The 19,220-nt window shown below is 41.8% G+C and overlaps 1 protein-coding gene across 1 annotated transcript in view; it reads right to left on the bottom strand.

Moving 5' to 3' along the window:
- Window positions 1–5,641, bottom strand: part of PPIL4 (peptidylprolyl isomerase (cyclophilin)-like 4) — a 41,612-nt gene extending 35,971 nt beyond the window's left edge. Inside the window, exons 1-4 of the mRNA XM_011965660.1 lie at window positions 5,486–5,641; window positions 821–888; window positions 669–733; window positions 251–368 (exon numbers count right to left, since the gene is read on the bottom strand). Of these exons, the coding sequence (XP_011821050.1) occupies window positions 251–368; window positions 669–733; window positions 821–888; window positions 5,486–5,555 (321 nt within the window). The 5' untranslated portion in view covers window positions 5,556–5,641. The remainder of the gene's footprint in view (window positions 1–250; window positions 369–668; window positions 734–820; window positions 889–5,485) is intronic.
- Between the last annotated feature and the right edge of the window lie 13,579 nt (window positions 5,642–19,220).

The raw sequence follows: 19,220 nt of genomic DNA, 5'->3' as shown, positions 1-19,220 counted from the left end.
GGATGGTGGAGTTGTAGGTAATGTTTTTCTTTGTACTTTTCTGTATTTTCTCAATTCTTCACAATGGAAATGCTTTATATTTAAAAGAATAATATTTTTTTAACATAGAAAAAGTGCATTTTTTTCCCTAACAAATATTTCCGACTGAAACCCTCAAGCCTCACTGGATAGTTTAAAAAATAACTCTGTGGGGGGCTCCTTCCAGTCCTTCATTTCTAAGCAAACCTCATATTCTTACTCATTTCCTAACCTGAGATCCATGTTGATCACTGCCATTATTCACCATGGACACTGTGCCTTTCTTCTTGTGCTTAATTCTTGGGACTTTTTCTGCCTCAAAAAAGCTTGCTTGATCACCATACAGTTGGCTGAAAAAACATACAAGGTTATAAAATGTTTAAGTACTCTCAAAATGTAATATAGAAGTACTAGTAACACACAGGGTTACCAATTACTTCTTTACAGAAATGCCAACAGAATTCAAAATATTACTTTTTTTCTAGACATTTAGAGAACTTGGGAGAAAAAAATCTAAATTTAAACCATATTTTAAAATGCAGATTGAAGCATAAGCAATTATATTTTTCCTCATTCAAGAACAAAAGAATTTGTTCTGCCCTTCCAGAGGTAATAAATAAATAAATAAATAAATAAATAAAACAACTTACCCAAAAATAGACTCTCCTCCACGGCCAGTCCCTGTAGGATCGCCAGTTTGTATGATAAAATCCCTCTGTAATATGTAGGATTCTTTGTTAATTCACAGAGTTTGTTAGATAGTTCCAGTAACAAAGGAAAAGACTAATATCTACCAACTCACCTGTACATTGTGAATAAGGCAATAATTGTAATATTTTATTTTGCACAATTTCAAGAAATTCAAGCAGGCTGAAAGAAAAGTAAATACCAAACTTATCACAGTAATCCTCAAATACATTTTTAAATAAGTAAAACCACAGTAAAATGTAATTTCTAAATTACCATTAAAAGAAAACAAAAGTCAAATGTCCAAAGCTATAAAAAAGGGCACTAGGCCGGGCGCCGTGGCTCACACCAGCAATCCCAGCACTTTGGGAGGCCGAGGTGGGTGGATCACTTGAGTTCAGGAGTCTGAGACGAGCCTGGCCAATATGGTGAAACCCTGTCTCAACTAAAAATACCAAAAAAACTAGCCAGGCATAGTGGCGGGCACTTATAATCCCAGCTACTAGGGAGGCTGAGGCAGGATAATCACTCGAACCCAGGAGTTGGAGGTTGCAGTGAGCCAAGATCACACCACTGCACTCCGGCCTGGGCAACAGAGTGAGACTCCGTCTCAAAATAAAATGAAATAAAAGGGCAATAAGTCTAGGAAAAAAAAAAAAAACATTTTAAATTACGTTTTTCTTTCTTTCATAGGACTTTTGGGGCATCTGGGCTAATACAGAAAACTGACACTTACCTGTGATAAGCAATCATTTACTGATGGATTGATTTTATTATGAGAAAAAAGAACACTTAAAGAGCATATTGTAATAGGAAAGGATCTAGCAGAATATATAAAAATGGACACAGATTATATCAATTAGGAAAAAGTCAAACACCCCAGGTCATTTCTTTAATAATAAACAGCCCTTAATAAAAATCCATACACTTATGAATGATCTTTCTCATATAAATTAATCTGCTTATCCAATAAACATTTACTGAGTACCTTCTAGATGCCTGACACTGCCATCACAAACGCCATTAAACCGTGGTCCCTGCTCTCAAAAAGTTCACAGTCTAGTCGTGGAAAGACACATTAACAAGTTCTTAAGGCACTAAGTTAGAAACCAGGCAGACTTTAGTAAGATATATGAGGCAATTCCTGCCCTCAAAAAGCTTACATTAAATTAGGGTCCTTACATCTGAACACAAGTAGTTACATATTGGGCATATCTAATTAATAATATGTGTGCCACTTAAATAGTAAAATGGTAAAAAGTAGTTTTAAAAATTCCACAAGAGTTCAAAAGATTGTTTCTGGCTAGGGACATTAGAAAACCTCAGGGAAGGTTAAGGCAAGCATTAAAAGAACTGGACTAGCAGAGAGTGAAGGGTGAGCATTTTAGGTTTGGAAGACTATGAAAAGGCCTGGAAATGGAAATTTAAATGTTTTAGGGGAGGTCCAAAAGACCAAAGTTCTGTAATAGCCTGGTATTACAGAGTAATAGAGGATTAAAAGACTGGAGTGATAAGATGGGGCTGAGCTGTTCAAGAGTGCTGAATATCAGTCTTGCAGTTGTTTTTCTTGAATATATTTCTGGGCTTCCTGTTTAACAGATAGGAGTGGTCCTTTTACTAGAAAACAAAAATAATGGATTTAGGCAATGATCATCAATGGCTGCCAAAATCTTTAGGCCTTTCATCAAAATCTGATGGGAACAATTTATAAGGGCAACAAGGCCTTAACCCACTGACCAATTTTAACATCACAGAAAGAGCCAACCAGACATCAAGTGCCTCCTGAATGTGATGCAGCTGAAAGAACACACTATCTCATGTGAAATATTCTTGCCAAAAACATTACACTGGAATCTAACCAAGGCTCTGAAGCTAAAGAACAATTTATAGGAAACAGAGAGGACACAGGAATATGTTAACGCACCCAGTAAACAATCAGTCAAATTCAAAACAAGAGAAATTCTACAAGACAAAGCACCCAGATTCTTTCTCACATTTTTTTCAAGAAAAAAAAAAGGGGAGAACCAATAGATTAAACATATATGCGACATTTTAACCAATATACGGACTTTGGGTCCTAATTTAAATTTTTTTAAAGTTTATGAGTTTAAATGATACTAAAAAATTATTGCTAGTTTTTTCAAAGTGTGATGAGATTTGTGGTTCTGTTTTTTATCCTTTTTTACAACTTTTTCTCTTTAGGATTTTTCCCTTTTCCCTGTCAAATTTTTTTTTCTTTTTTTAACCTGTCACTTATGTGGTACTTAAGCTCATAGTTCCATTTTTTTGTTTTTTTAAAGAGACCTTATATTTTAGAAATATGTACTGAAGTAATTACAGATTAAATGGATGCACTGGAAGTGGATACTAAATGATACTAAAAAATTATTGCTAGTTTTTTCAAAGTGTGATGAGATTTGTGGTTCTGTTTTTTATCCTTTTTTACAACTTTTTCTCTTTTCTTTAGTATTTTTCCTTTTCCTTGTCAAATTTTTTTTTCTTTTTTTAATGTGTCACTTATGTGGTACTTAAGCTCATAGTTTCTTTTTTTGTTTTTTTTAAAGAGACCTTATATTTTAGAAATATGTACTGAAGTAATTACAGATTAAACAGATGCACTGGAAGTGGGGGTATTATAAATGAAGAAAGATTGGCTATGTGTTCACAGCTATTAAACAAAGCTGGTCATGTGGACATGAGAGTTCATTTACATGATTCTCTCTACATCTGTGTTTTAAATTTTCTATAACAAGAAGTTAAAAAAGAAAAGGAAGAAAGAATGGAAGAAAGGTAGGTAAGTCTGGATATGTTGATCATAGATTGGTAAGTGAGTATAAATATAGCAGGTACACACGTAAGCAGATCTCCAGTCATATGCTTACAAATATGTACAGGGGGTGGACTTATGTTTTGGTGTTACACGCTTATCTTTGCAGAACCACTGCTTGTTAATTGGGTGGGGTAGCTCTCCCCCCCCTTTATTTCCTCACAGCTCTGGGGAAAGAGACCCATTCATTTTGCCAGGTGCTGTTCTACACGGACAGACCATCAAAGGAACTCAAAGAAAAGCAAAATCAAGGGATAAAAAACAAAATTCCCTAAATATTATTCGAAACACTGGATTCAACCACCCTTAAAACCAAGCTTACCCCAGTATTATGGGGCAACCAATTATTTTCTTTGTTTAAGCCAGTTTGAGTTGGGTTTCTGTCACTTGCACAAAGGGTCCTCACTAATACAACACATTTATATCCATTAGTCATTATAATGAACCCCTAGTGTGTGCCCTAAAACTAGCAGACATTGTACTAGGTACTCAGGATATAGAGATGATAATTATAGTATAGTTCCTGCTCTCAGTGGAGTTTACATTCTTGAGAGAGGACACGACTTGTAAACAACTCCAGGATAATAGGTAAATGTTAAAATAAAACGTGTCATGTGGTTTATAAAAGACCTAAGACAGAGCAGAGGAAACCTCAGGTAACTCTGCTTTGAAAGGAGGGAGAGCTTCAAAGAAGAGATGACGCTTGATCTGAGATTTAGATAAAAAGCAGTAAGTTTGCCAGAAGGACAAGAGTGGAGAGGAATACTGGTTAGAAGGAACAGCAAAAGAATGGTAAAAATGGTACGGGAGAGTTCGCAGTGTTTTTGCCAGGTGGAGAAGAGGGAGGAATAGCTGCATGCGGTGGAAAGTGGAGCACAGCAGGAGGTAGTTATTGTACAATATTGCAACTTATTTCACCTTCTTTGATAGGTTCTGCATTCCATGTGAATAGGACCCTGTTTGTAACTAATCTCTTCTGGTCTAAGTTTCTCCCTGATTCTGATACTTTCTCCACACTACTGCCTATTATCTTCTCAAAACAAGTATGCCATGCCTCAATACTGCTTTTAAAGTCTTCAAGGACTCTGATCATCAGTAGGGCACACAAGACTATTCACGACCTGACCTAAGCGTATCCGACCACACTCGAGTCTACCGTTCCACGACTCATACCAGTCCTTCCAGCCACACCAAACTACTTGCCGTTTCCAGAAAATTCCAAAGACAGTCCAAACTAAGAAAACCCTCATTCCCATTCATCTTTGAAAGGCCTAGTTCAAGTGTTCTATAGAGTCTCTGCTAGCTTTGCTTCTTCCCACCCCCACCAAAGAAGACGCCCTCCTCTGGTTTCCATGGCAACTTATACATTCTTCTACCACAACACATATAAAACTAAAATGGGTTCCTGTGTCTATTTCCCCTAATGGAAAATCAGACTCTCAGGGGCAAGAAGTCAAGCCCAAGACTTAGCCCAGTGCCTCGAAGGCTCAGTCCACACTCCAGACAACCTCTTCCTCCTCCACCCAGGTGGGATGCCCACACTCGCTGCACCAATCACACCCTAACTGCCTTCATCAAGATTTAACCGATTACACACCAAGCAAAGTTGCTGTGTTCCTCTCATGAGTAAACACAATAAAGGCACAAAAGCTATGGGTATTGTATGTGCAGCTCAAATCACACACACACGCCCCAAAGGCAATTAATGACCGCAAGCACCCTCCACCGGACTGGCCAGCACAAGATAGGGGAGAGGGGCTGCCAAGGCTCAAACAATTCTCGTCACAAAAACTTTTCTAGCCAAGGCCGGTTAATAAAATAGCCCAGTCGTGGGCACCAGCAGCCCAGAAGCTCGAGCTCCAGTCAATCTCTGCCCTGGACTGCACAGAGAAAGGAAAGTAGGGGGACAAGCTCGGGGGACCCGGCGACAGGTGAGTAGGGCTCAAGCCTCACCACGCGGCCGCTCCTCGGTGTACAAGTCGATGACGACGTCGCCCAAAGTGGTCTCTAGCAGAACCGCCATGGCGCCCGCTCCTCCTCTGCTACAAACCCCGGGGGGTCTGACAGGCGCAGCCCGTCGGCGTCTTCTACGCCACACGTCACCCTCTGCGCGACCGCTCTTGCGTCATCTCGCCGGCGCCTCCCCCGCTTCCGAGCAGTTCCTTCCGGCCGGCGTGTGGGCGCCGGGCCGCCCAGCTGACTTAAAGTCGTGGTTGGTCCCGCCCCCGGCGCGGCGGTTTTGAAAACCCTGGTCCGCCCCTGGCTTTTTTTACGGAAGCCTGTCCCTCAGAATGGTCTCAGTGTAGTGTTTTGTGCCCCGTTTGTGTCCGTCTCAGGAGCAGAGCCGCTCTCCGAGCGGCCCTTTTATCCACCAGGGGGCGCCCGCGGCGGGTTCTTCTCTCCACCTATTTGGGCCGACTCCTCCGGGTTTCCTCGTCAGTCTCCTTTTCGCAAAACAACTTTTGGCCTCTACGAGGAGTTTCAGATTCTAAGAACTAACATTTTGTTTTGTTTTCTGTTTTGAGAGAGGGTCTCGCTCTGTCGCCCAGGCTGGAGTGCAATGGCGCGATCTCGGCTCACTGCAACGTCCACGTCCCGGGCTCCAGCGATTCTCCTGTCTCCAGCCTCCCAAGTGACCACAGGCGCGCGCCACCACGCCCGGCTAATTTTGTTCTTTTATTTTGTAGAGATGGCGGTGGGGGAGGTGGTCTGACTATATTGCTTAGGCTGGCCTCGAACGCCTGAGCTCAAGAATGCGAACTCTTCCCGCCTTGGCCTCCCAAAGTGCTGGGATTACTGGCGTGAGCCACTGCGCCTGGCCAAAATTAACATTTTGCCACGCAAGTTTATTCCCCACACTCTCTTCTGGGCAAGCCTGTCACTGTCTCTTACGACATTTTACACATTATCTCCAATAACTTCACATCTGACGAAAAGCCAAAGCTTTTTTTTTTTTTGAGACGGAGTCTCGCTCTTTCGCCTAGGCTGGAGTGCAGTGGGCCGATCCAGCCTCCCGAGTAGCTGGGACTACAGGCACCCGCCACCACGCCCGGCTAATTTTTTTATTTTTAGTAGAGACAGGGTTTCACCGTGTTAGCCAGGATGGTCTGGATCTCCTGACCTCGTGATCCGCCCGCCTCGGCCTTCTGAAGTGCTGGGATTACAGGCATGAGCCAGCGTGCCTGGCCGAACAAGCCAAAGCTTTTACAATGGCTTACAAAATCCTCTCCTACCCCATCTTCCTAGGCCATCTTATTCATCTGAAGCCATACTAGACAGTTTGCTCTTCCCTGAACACTGCTGACATACTCCTGCCCCAGGGCCTTTTCACTTGCCTTGGTTGAGGGACCTCTTCCTCCAGTTATTTGCATGGCTCCCCTTCACCTCCTTCAGGCGCTTTGGCTTCCGTCACCGTCAGTGAGGCCCTCCATGGCTGCCATAATTAAAATTAACACCACATACACTTTTCTTTTTCTCCATATAGCTTTTTCTCCAGAGTACTTTTTACAATCTAGCATGCTATTTACGAAATTATGTTTGTTTATTGTTACTAGAATGTGTGTTCCAGGATATTCCATCTTGTCTGTTTTGTTTAAAGCACTATCCCTAATGCTTATGACAGCGTGGTACATAATGCGCAAATGTTTGTTGAATGAATGAATGTTGTTTTTCGGTTTTAGGGGGTTTTTTTTGAGACAGAGTCTCGCTCTGTCATCCAGGCTGGAGTGCAGTGGTGCGATCTCAGCTCACTACAACCTCCGACTCCTGGGTTCAAGTGATTCTCCTGCCTCAGCCTCCCGAGTAGCTGGGACTACAGGTGCGTGTCACCACGCCTGCCATCACAATATTCATGGCTGGGCGTGGTGGCTCATGCCTGTAATCCTAGCACTTTGGGAGGCTGAGGTGGGCCGACCACCTGAGGTCAGGAGTTCAAGACCAGCCTGGCCAACATGGTGAAACCCCGTCTCTAATAAAAAATAAAAATTAAAAAAAATAGCTGGGTGTGGTAGCGCATGCTTGTAATTCCAGCTGCTGGGGAGGCTGAGGCAGAATTGCTTGAACACGGAAGGTGGAAGTTGCAGTGAGCCAGGATCGCGCCACTGCAGTCCAGCCTGAGTGACAGAGCAAGACTCCGTCTTCAAGGGAAAAAAAAAAAGAAAGAAAGAAACTGCTGTCATACCATGTTCCGTTTATGCCTGATATGTCTTTAAGGGTTAAAAGTAAAGCCAACAAATGGAATCCTAAGACTGTGAGTTCCAGGTCATTGTAAGTTTCCTCAGTGCCGTTGAACTGAGAAAACCGCTTAGGACAGACCCAACAATTAGTCTTGTTGCAGAAATGGACCATGGCAGATATTGTAGGAGCTAAAGGGTGTGACGTATTAGTAGGTCCCATAAAAAGTCCTAACAGACCCAGTGATAGTAAAACGCTCATGTTTACTGTTGGTTAATAACCATTATTCCTGCTGTGAGGATAGTAATTAAGCAAAATGCTACAGTAATTGAGATTCTCTGTTCGATATTACACCGTGAGGGTGCTATAGTATATAGTAATATTTGGCTTAAAAGGAGAGGTAGAAACAGCAAAAAGGATTTGGTGAGGTAGAGGCGAGACTAAGGTGAGCAGTTCTTACTCCATTACTTACCTTTTGTGATTTTCAGCTTACGGTCTCCTACTTCTTCTCATTGATATTCAGGTCGTTCCTCTGGGCTGTCACGGGTTGCTCCCTCAGCTTTCCAGCTTTGACTCGAGTGTGATGTATCCAAAAGTCGATTCCTGTAACTTTTATTGCCAAAGGAGTTGAAAGAATGGTGTAAATCCCTTCCCAGCTTCGGCTTAGGGTGGAAGAGAGAGAAGGGAGAGCCTTCACCAGTACCAAATCTCCTGGGTTAAATAGAGGTGGCCCAGTTTCCTGGGGTTGGGCCTTTGCTAATTGTGCTAATACCTGTTGCAAGTGAGACAGAGAAGTTACATGTTTGAATAGCTCAGAGGTTTCTTGATCTAATAGAAAATCATTGGTAAAGAAAGGTCGTCCATACAGCATCTCAAAAGGGCTAAGACCTAGTTTTGAAGCGGTGTTTTTTATTCATAGTAATGCCATAGGAAGAAGAGTGATCCCAGGAAGGTGATTTTCTTGGGATAATTTTCTGAGGTGTCTCTTGATCATGTCATTAGTTTTCTCTACCTTTCCTGAGGATGGGATCTCCAAACACAGGGGAGACGGTATTCTATGCCAAGTGCTTTTGAGACCCCTTGTGTGACAGCTGCCTTAAACGAGGGTCCATTGTCACTTCGAAGATACCTAGGTAGACCAAAGCGGGGAGTTATTTCATTAACTAACACTTTTATTACCTCAGAGGCTTTTTCTGTGCGGCATGGGAATGCCTCTACCCAGTGAGTGAAGGTGTCTGCCCATACCAACAGGTACTGGATGCCCTTTGTCTTCGGCATGTGGGTGAAGTCTATTTGGCAGTATTCCCCTGGATAGCCTCCTATTCTTTGGGGTTGAGGAGGAAGGAGTCGCCTGTTCAGGATTATTTTTAAGACAGACTTCACAAGCATTAACAACCTCCTTAACTGTTTTTAGTAAGTTATCTCCTGAAAACAATCTCTGGGCACATTGATATGTCTTATCCTTTCCCAGGTGAAAAGCTTGGTGAAGGACTTCAAGGACTTTCCGTTAGCTAGAGGCTGGCAAGTGGAGCTTGCCATCCTCCGACTGTCACCATCCTGAGGGCAGAAATGTATATCCTCGAGAAGTGGCCCATTCTACTTCTGTAGGGGAGTACTGAGGTTTAATTCCTCTTATGGAGCCTTCCCAGACTAGAGGGGTTTGAAGTGTTGATGTCTTGAGGCTTTCTTGGCACTGACTTAGCTGTCTGATCAGCTAATCTATTTCCTTCAGCTACCTCATCTGTTCCCTTTTGATGTTCTCTACAATGTATTACTGCAATTTCTCATGGAAGGAAAACTGAGGATAGTAATGTATTAATTTCCTGGTGATATTTTATAGGAGATCCATTGGTGGTAAGAAAATGCCTTTCCAGGCCCTGCATGGTGGCTCACGCCTGTAATCCCAGCACTTTGGGAGTCTGAGGCAGGAGGATCATGAGGTCAAGAGTTTGAGACCAGCCTGGCCAACATAGTGAAACTCCGTCTCTATGAAAAATACAAAAATTAGCCGGGCCTGGTGGCAGGTGCCTGTAATCCCAGCTACTTGGGAGGCTGAAGCAGGAGAATCATTTGAACCTGGGAGGCAGAGGTTATAGTGAGCTGAGATCATGCCACTGCACTCCAGCATGAGCAACAAAAGCAAAAGTCCATCTCAAAAAAAAAAACAGAAAAGAAAATTCCTTTCCTTCCAAATGGCCGCATGAGCATGGAGAACTAGGAAAGCATACTTGGAGTCAACGTAAATATTAGCTACCTTTCCTGTGCTTAATTCAATTGCTCTTGTAAGAGCTATTAGCTCAGCTAATTGAGCGCTTGTGCCTGGAGGAAGAGACACACTTTCAATAGAATCAAATTCAATAGAATCAAATAGTGGCTGGATTTAGGCTAGAACAAGTCTTTAATTGGATGTGGGAACCCTCTAACAACAGGGCCTGATATTTAAGCCAATGGAGTTATGTTCCCAGGGGGATTATGGTTGCCTCCTTCCTTGGAGCAAGTAGTCAATGATTACTGCGCATCCTGCCTTGTGGATCCCTTGTTCTATAAAAGAGCTCCATCTGTGAAGAGGGTCCAGTCTGAATTCTCTAGGGGAGTTTCCCTGAGTTCCTCCCTGGCTGCATAGATTTGTACTATGACTTGTTCACAGTTATGTTCAGGTTCCCCTGTTTCCTCAGGGAGGAAGGTGGCTGGATTTAGGCTAGAACAAGTCTTTAATTGGATGTGGGAACCCTCTAACAGCAGGGCCTGATATTTAAGGAGTCAGCTATCTGTTAGCCAAAGCCTTTCTCTAGAGTACAGTAGTCCTGCCACATGATGTGGGGTCTAAACAGTTAAATCATTCCCCAGGGTTAGTTTGGAGGCTTCTGGGACCAGAAGAGCCACCAGTCCCTTCTAGCTTGTAGAGTTTCTGCTGGCTTGGTAGTGGCAAATTCTCTCAGCATTTGTTTGTCTGAAATAGACTGTATCTTTGTTTGTGAAGCTTAGTTTGCTGGATACAAAATTCTTGGCTGATAATTGTTTTGTTTAAGGAAGCTAAAGATAAGACCCCAATCCCATATAGGTTATAGGGTCTCTGCTGAGAAACTGTTGTTAATCTGATAGGTCTTCCTTTATAGGTTACCTGATGCTTTTGCCTCACAGCTCTTAAGATTCTTTCCTTCTGGCTGGGTGCGGTGGCTCACGCCTGTAATCCCAGCACTTTGGGAGGCCGAGGCAGGCGGATCACAAGGTCAGAAGATCGAGACCATCCTGGCTAACACGGTGAAACCCCATCTCTACTAAAAAAAAAAAAAATACAAAAAATTAGCCAGGCATGGTGGCGGGCGCCTGTGGTTCCAGCTACTCGGGAGACTGAGGCAAGAGAATGGCGTGGGCCTGGGAGGCGGAGCTTGCAGTGAGCCGAGATCGCGCCACTGCACTCCAGCCTGGGCGACAGAGCGAGACTCTGTCTTAAAAAAAAAAAAAAAAAAGATTCTTTCCTTCTTCTTGACTTTAGATAACCTAATAACTATGTGCCTAGGTGGTGATCTTTTTGTGTTGAATTTCCTGGTGTTCTTTGAGTTTCTTGTATTTGGATGTCTAGGTTTCTAGCAAGGCCAGCCCCAGAGCTGTTTGTACTGGTACCAGTGTTAAGTGGGTCAAATTCTTGGGCCTCCAGGTGGCTTGCTCAAATGCTGGTAGCGACAGTGACAATCCAGGTGTTTGGGTAGGTTTTGGGCTCGTGGGTAGCTGCTGGGAAATGACTGATGGCAGTAGCAGTGGTGGAGCAACCCACTGGGGCCCAAACAGTCTGTGCTTGTATTGGCGAGGGCTGTGACAGGTTGAGTTGCACTGGTAGCACTGCCAGCTGTGAAAGTATCAGCAGGATGGGTCAGCCCAACCTTAGACCCCCGCAGGAGTGGCCATTCAGGTGTCAATGGTCATAGATTGGGATGGGTGATTTTCAGGTCCCTGGATAGCATGCTTGAGTACTGGAGGAATGGTACTGGGCTGGCCAACTTGTACTCTGGCCCGCTGGTAGTGAATTTAGGTGCTTTTTGTGATAAGTAGAGGCAGAGTGGTCCACAGGCCACAGGCAGAATGCTCAGGTGTGGGCAGTGGCAGCTGTGCTGTGGGCCTGCCCTCAGGGAGGGTGGGACCCGTCTCAGCTGGAATAGTGCAGGCAGGCAGCTGTAGGCAGTGCAGTTTGCCCAGGCGTTGGCCCACAGCAGCCTGCAGCTGCAGTGGTGAGATTTGTCCTAGGGTTGCATAGGAGTGCCTGGCCTCCCCTCTCACTTCTCAGTCTGGTGGCAGCAATGTCAGCATCAGCCTGGCCCCAGGGCAAGATACAAATCCCCAGAGGCTAGGCTCTGAAAATGGCACCAAGCTGAAGCTACTCTGGCCTTGGATGCCTCTGGGACTTTGTATGAGTTTGCTCTTTGAAGCTGTGTCTCTGTGCAATCTCTAAGCACCTTCCTGTTAGACTTGAGACCTGCATGGCTTGAGTGGTTCTGCAGCTATGTTATAAAAGGTGATGGCAGAAGTAGGAAGCTCTGAGGGTTTTTCTCTTACCCTTTCCCTGTGTTTGGAAGCTTCTCCCACTTCTCATCCAATCCTGGCTGAGCAAGCTGCCTCTTTCCCTGCTTTCAGTGCTTCCTATCACTTTTCTGTTGAATCCCAGTGTTCTCTCTTAAACAATCTTTTTGAAGTATGAATATCTACTTGCTATATTTGTCCCTCTCCATAGAGGAGGCGCATACTAGCTGCATTTACTCAGGCATCTTGAACCCTCTCCTTGATGTTAATGTTTGGAAAGCAACAAAAATGTACTAATCTTTTCTCCAGATTTAATCTAACTTATCATTCACATTTGGTTGAATTGCAAATAATATAGCTCTTTCTTTTCACCTATGTAACTACTATACAAACCACTTCAACATATTTAAATATTTGTAGCATTAGAGACAATAAGATAATGACAAACATAAACTATATAATGAAATGATACTTTCCTTGTGACGGCAGAATATTTTCTATTTAGGGATATAATTAAGTACAGCATAATTTAAAGATGGTGTAAATTACACACTGAATAATAATAAGATATTCTATCTAGAGTTTAAGATGTCCATACCTTAATTATCAGAGTTGGGAGATGATTGAAAAATTAAAAATTAAAAAACAAATGCCTATACCGGAGTCTGATTCTTCAAAACAATCTGGCAATACCCTATATGGTCATTAGTGACCATATAGGTCATATAGCAAGTAGATATTCATACTTCATACCATATAGCAAGTAGATATTCATACTTCAAAAAGATTGTCTAAGAGAGAACACTGGGATTCAACAGAAAAGTGATAGGAAGCACTGATGTGAAATCATTCCTCATGTTTATTATGTCACTTTCTAATTCTCTTTGAATAGTTCAAATTCTTCTTTAAAAATTACTTGATTAGTGGCTCATGCCTGTAATCCCATCACTTTGGGAGGCCAAGACAGGCAGATCACTTGAGCTCAGGAGTTTGAGACCAGCCTGGCCAACATGGTGAAACTCCGTTTCTACTAAAAATACAAAAATTAGCTGGGCGTGGTGGCATATGCCTGTAATTCCAGCCACTGGGGAGGCTTAGGTATAAGAATTGCTTCAACCCGGGAGGTGGAGGTTGCAGTGAGCTGAGATCATGCCACTGCACTCTAGCCTGGGTAATGGAGTGAGACTCTGTCTCAAAAAAAAAAAAAAAAAAAAAAATTGCTTGATTTTTTCCAAACCCTCTCTTTTTTCTTTGGATTTGTAATATTTATCTTAAGGATATACAGAATGTTATCAAACATTACTCTTTAATACTATCTCTAGTCTTGTAATTTAGGATTCTACTAGGGAAAGATTATATGAGTTATATACACAGTATCAGGCAATTAGGTTGAACTAAGGTTTCAGTTTTCTTTTCTTTTTCTTTCTTAAAAAAAAAGTTTTTGAACAGGGTCTCATTCCTGTTCAGGCTGGAGTGCAGTGGGATGATCAGGGCTCACTGCTGCTTCAACCTTGGTTAGTATTGAAATCCCCCACTCCACTAAAAATACAAAAATTTGTCAGGTGTGGTGGTGGATGCCTATAATCCCAGCTACTTGGGAGGCTGAGGCAGGAGAATTGCTGGAACCCAGGAGGCAGAGGTTGCAGTGAACCCATATCATGCCCCTGTGCTCCAGTCTGGGCAGCAGAGTGAGACTCCATCTCAAAAACAAAAACAAACAAACAGAAAAACAACCATCTATGATAAACCCTCTCAAATAAAAAAACAACCATCTATGATAAACCCATAGCCAACATTATACTGAACAGGGAAAAGTTTAAAGCATTCCCCCTAAGAACTGGAATAAGACAAGGATGACCACTTTCACCACTTCTATTCAACACAGTATTAGAAATCCTAGCCAGAGCAATCAGACAAGAGGAATAAAGGGAATCCAAATCTGTAAAGAAGAAGTCAAATTGTTGCAGGTTGCTAATGATATGATCATATACCTAGAAAACCCTAAAGACTCATCGAAAAAGTTACTACATCTGATACATGAATTCAGTAAAGTTTCAGGATACAAAATCAATGTACACAAATCAGTAACACTGTTATACACCAACAGCAATCAAGCTGAGAATCAAACTGAGAACTCAATCACTTTTACAATAGCTGCAAAAAAATAATAAAATACTTAGGAATATACCTAATCTAGGAGATGAAAGACCTCTACAAGGAAAACTACAAAACACTGCTGAAAGAAATCACAGATGACACAAACAAATGGAAACACATCCCATGCTCATGAATGGGTAGAATCAGTATTGTGAAAATGACTATACTGCCAAAAGCAATCTACAAATTCAATGCAATTCCCATCAAAATACCATCATCATCTTCACAGAACTAGAAAAAACAATCCTAAAATTCATATAGAACCAAAAAAGAGCCCATATAGCCAAAGCGAGACTAAGCAAAAAGAACAATTTTTTTGTTTGTTTGTTTCTGAGATGGAGTTTCGCTGTTGTTGCCCGGGCTGGAGTGCAATGGCGCAATCTCGGCTCACCGCAACCTCCACCTCCCGGGTTCAAGCGATTCTCCCGCCTCAGCCTCCCAAGTAGCTGGGATTACAGACATGCGTCACTACCCCCGGCTAATTTTTTTGACTTTTAGTAGAGATGGAGTTTCTCCTTGTTGGTCAGGCTGGTCTTGAACTCCCAACCTAAGGTGATCCACCTGCCTCGGCCTCCCAAAGTGCTGGAATTACAGGCGTCAGCCACTGCACCCAACCTTTTTTGTTCTTTACCTGACTTCAAACTCTACTATAAGGCTATAGTCACCAAAACAGCACGTTACTGGTATAAAAATAGGCAAATAGACCAATGGAACATAATAGAGAACCCAGAAATAAAACTAACAGCCAACTGATCTTCAATAAAGCAAACAAAAACATAAAGTGGGGAAAGAATACCATACAAATGGTGCTGGGATAATTGGCAAGCAACATGTAGAAGAATGAAACTGAATCCTCATGTCCTACCTTATTAAAAATCAACTGAAGATGTATCAAAGACTTCAATCTAATACCTGAAACCATCAAAATTTTAGAAGATAACATTAGAAAAACTCTTCTAGACACTGGCTTAGGCAAAGACTTCATGACCAAGAACCCAAAAGCAAATGCAACAACAACAAAAAAGATAAATAGATGGGACTTAATTAAACTAAAAGGTTTCTGCACAGCAAAAGAAATAATCAGTAAACAGACAACCCACAGAGTGGACAAAAATTTTCACAAACCGTGCATCCAACAAAGGACTAATATCCAGAATCTGCAACGAACTCAAACAAATCAGCAAGAAAAAAACAAATACTCTCATCGAAAAGTAGGCTAAGGACATGAATAGACAATTCTCAAAAGAAGATATACGAATGGTCAACAAACATGAAAAAATGCTCAACATCACTAACTATCACGGAAATGAGAATCAAAACCACAATGCAATACCACTTTACCCCTGTAAGAATGGCCATAATTAAAAAAAAAAAAATAGATATTGGCATGGATACGGTGAAAAGGGAACACTTCTACACTGCTGGCGGGAATGTACAACCACTATGGAAAACATTATGGAGATTCCTGAAAGAACTAAAAGTAGATCTACCATTTTGATGCAGCAGTCCCACTTTTGGGTTTCCACCTAGATGAAAAGAAGTCATTACATGAAAAAGAGACTTGCACACACATGTTTATAGCAGCACAATTCACAATTGTAAAATTATGGAACCAGCCCAAATGTCCGTCAATCAATGAGTGGATAAAGAAAATGTGGCAGTGGCCGGGCGCAGTGGTTCACGCCTATAATCGCAGCACTTTGGGAAACTGAGGCGGGCAGATCATCTGAGGTCAGGAGTTGGAGACCAGCCTGACCAACATGGCGAAACCCCAACTCCATTAAAAATACAAAAATTAGGCTGGGGGCAGTGGCTCATGCTTGTAATCCCAGCACTTTGGGAGGCCCAGGTGGGTGGATCACGAGGTCAGGAGATCGAGACCATCCTGGCTAACATGGTGAAAAACCCCATCTCTACTAAAAATACAAAAAATTAGCTGGGTGTGGTGGTGGGCGCCTGTAGTCCCAGGTACTCAGGAGGCTGAGTCAGGAGAATGGTGTGAACCCAGGAGGCGGAGCTTGCAGTGAGCCAAGATCGAGCCACTGCACTCCAGCCTGGGTGACAAAGTGAGATTCCCTCTCAAAAAAAAAAAAACCTGTAATCCCAGCTACTTGCGAGGCTGAGGCAGGAGAATTGCTCAAACCTAAGAGGCAGAGGTCGCAGTGAGCCGAGATCATGCCACTGCACTCTAGCCTGGGTGACAGAGAGACTCTGACTCAAAAAAAAAAAAAGAAAAGAAAAGAAAAGAAAGTGATATATATACATATATATATATACCATAGAATACTACTCAACCATAAAAAGAAACAAAATAATAGTATTTGCAGCAACCTGGAAGGAGTTGCAGACCATTATTCTAAGTGAAGTAACTCAGGAATGGAAAACTAAACATTGTATGTTTTCACTTATAAGCGGGAGCTAAGCTATGTGGATGCAAAGGCATAAGAATGACCCAATGGACTTTGGGGACTCAGGGGGAAGGTTGAAAGGGGGTGAGGAATAAAAGACTATAATTAGGTACAGTGTACACTGCTCAGATTATAGGTGTACCAAAAGTTCAGAAATCAGCACTAAAGAACTTATCCATGTAACCAAATACCACTTGTTTCCCACAAACTATTAAAATTAAAAATTTAAAAATTTTAAAAATTTTAAAGTAATTGACAATAAAAAACACAAAAAAAGTAGAATGATTTCAAATAAACAACCTAATAATGCACTTAAAGGAACTAGAAAAGCAAGAACAAATCACACTCCCAAATTATGAGAAGAAAAAATAAAGATCAGAGCAGAACTAAATCAATTTAAGACTAAAAAATTACAAAGGACCAATGAAACAAAAAGTCGGTTCTTCAAAAAAATAAACAAAATTGATAAACTGTTATCTAGACCAGCCAAGAAAAGAATACTCAAATAAACAAAATCAAAAATGAGAAAGAAGATATTACCATTGATGCCACAGAAATACAAAAAAATTATCAGAGACTTTTATGACTATATGCTGACAAACTGGAAAACCTACAGGAAATGTATAAATTCTTGGACACTACAATCTACCAAGACTGAATCAGAAAGAAACAGAAAACCTGAATAGACTAATAATGAGTAAGAAGATTGAATCAGTAATAAAAATCTCTCAACAATATAAAGCCTAGGATCAGATGGATTCACATTCAAATTTGCTCAAGTGTACAAAGTAGAACTAATGTCAATCCTCCTGAAATGACTCCAAAAAAACTGAAAAGGAGGGAATCCTCTCTAATTCTTTTTTTTTGTTTTTTGAGACAGAGTCTCACTCTGTCACCCAGGCTGGAATGCAGTGGCGTGATTTCGGCTCACTGCAACCTCTACATCCTGGGTTCAAGCAATTGTCCTGCCTCAGCCTCCCAAGTAGCTTGGACTACAGGTGCGCACCACCAGGTCCAGCTAATTTTTGTATTTTTTAGTAGAGACGGGGTTTCACCATGTTGGCCAGGCTGGTCTCGAATGCTTGACCTCGTGATCCACCCACCTCAGCCTCCCAAAGTGCTGGGATTACTGGCGTGAGCCACCATGCCCAGCCCTCCCTAACTAATTCTATGAGGCCAGTGTCACCTTCATATCAAACCAAACAAGGACAAGAAAAAAGGAAACTACAGGTCAATATCCCTGATGAATCCATAGAAGAAAATACTAGCAAATCAAATCAGCATTATATCAAAAACTAATACACCATGATCAAATGTGATTTATACCTGGAATGCAAAGATGGTACAACATATACAAATCAATAAATGTGATACATCACATCAACAGAATGAAGGACTAAAACCATATGATCATCTCAATAGATGCAGAAAAAGCATTTAATAAAATTCGATATCCATTCTTCAGAAAAACTCTCAACAAACTAGGCATAGAAGGAATATACCTCAGAGTAATAAAGGCCATATATAACAAATCCACAGCTAGCATTATACTGAATTCAGAAAAAGTTGAAAGCCTTTCTTCTAAGAACTGGATCAAGACAAGGACGCCCACACTTACCACTCCTATTCAACATAGTACTAGAAGTCATACCCAAAAGAATCAGGCAAGAGAAAGAAATAAAATGCATTCAAATTGGAAAAGAAGAAGTCAAACTACCTCTCTTTGTTGATGATATGATCTTATATGTAGAGCAAGCTAAAAGACTCCACCAAAAAACTCTTAGATTTAATAAATAAATTCAGTAAAGTTGCAGTTCACAAAATCAACACACATAAATCAGTAGTATTCCTGTATATCAATAATGATCTAGCCAAGAAAGAAGAAGGTAATTCCATGTACAATTTAAAAAAAAAAAACCCAAAATACCTAGAAATAAATTTAACCAGGGAGGTGAAATATCGCTACAAAGAAAACTATAAGATAGCTAAACATAAAGCAGCAGAAACCTCAGCAGAGGTTAATGCCCCCATCTGACAGCTTTGGAGAGAGCAGTGGATCTCCCAGCATGGAGGTTGAGATCTGAGAACAGACAGACTGCCTGCTCAAGTGGGTCCCTGACCCCTGAGTAGCCTAACTGAGAGACATCCCCCACTAGGTGCAGACCGACACCTCACACCTCACATGGCAGGATACACCCCTGAGATGAAGCTTCCAGAGCAAGAATCAGACAGCAACACTCCCTGTTCAGCAATATTCTATCTTCTGCAGCCTCCGCTGCTGATACGCAGGCAAACAGGGTCTGGAGTGGACCTCAAGCAAACTCCAGCAGACCTACAGCTGAGGGTCCTGATTGTTAGAAGGAAAACTAACAAACAGAAAGGACACCCACACCAAAACCCCATCAGTACGTCACCATCATCAAAGACAGAAGGCA

This window comes from Mandrillus leucophaeus, unplaced genomic scaffold, assembly GCF_000951045.1.
Source record: "Mandrillus leucophaeus isolate KB7577 unplaced genomic scaffold, Mleu.le_1.0 Scaffold731, whole genome shotgun sequence".
Lineage (NCBI taxonomy): Eukaryota > Metazoa > Chordata > Mammalia > Primates > Cercopithecidae > Mandrillus > Mandrillus leucophaeus.
The sequence above is the reverse complement of the archived record's forward strand: the minus strand, read 5'-3'. Positions and strand labels throughout refer to the sequence as shown.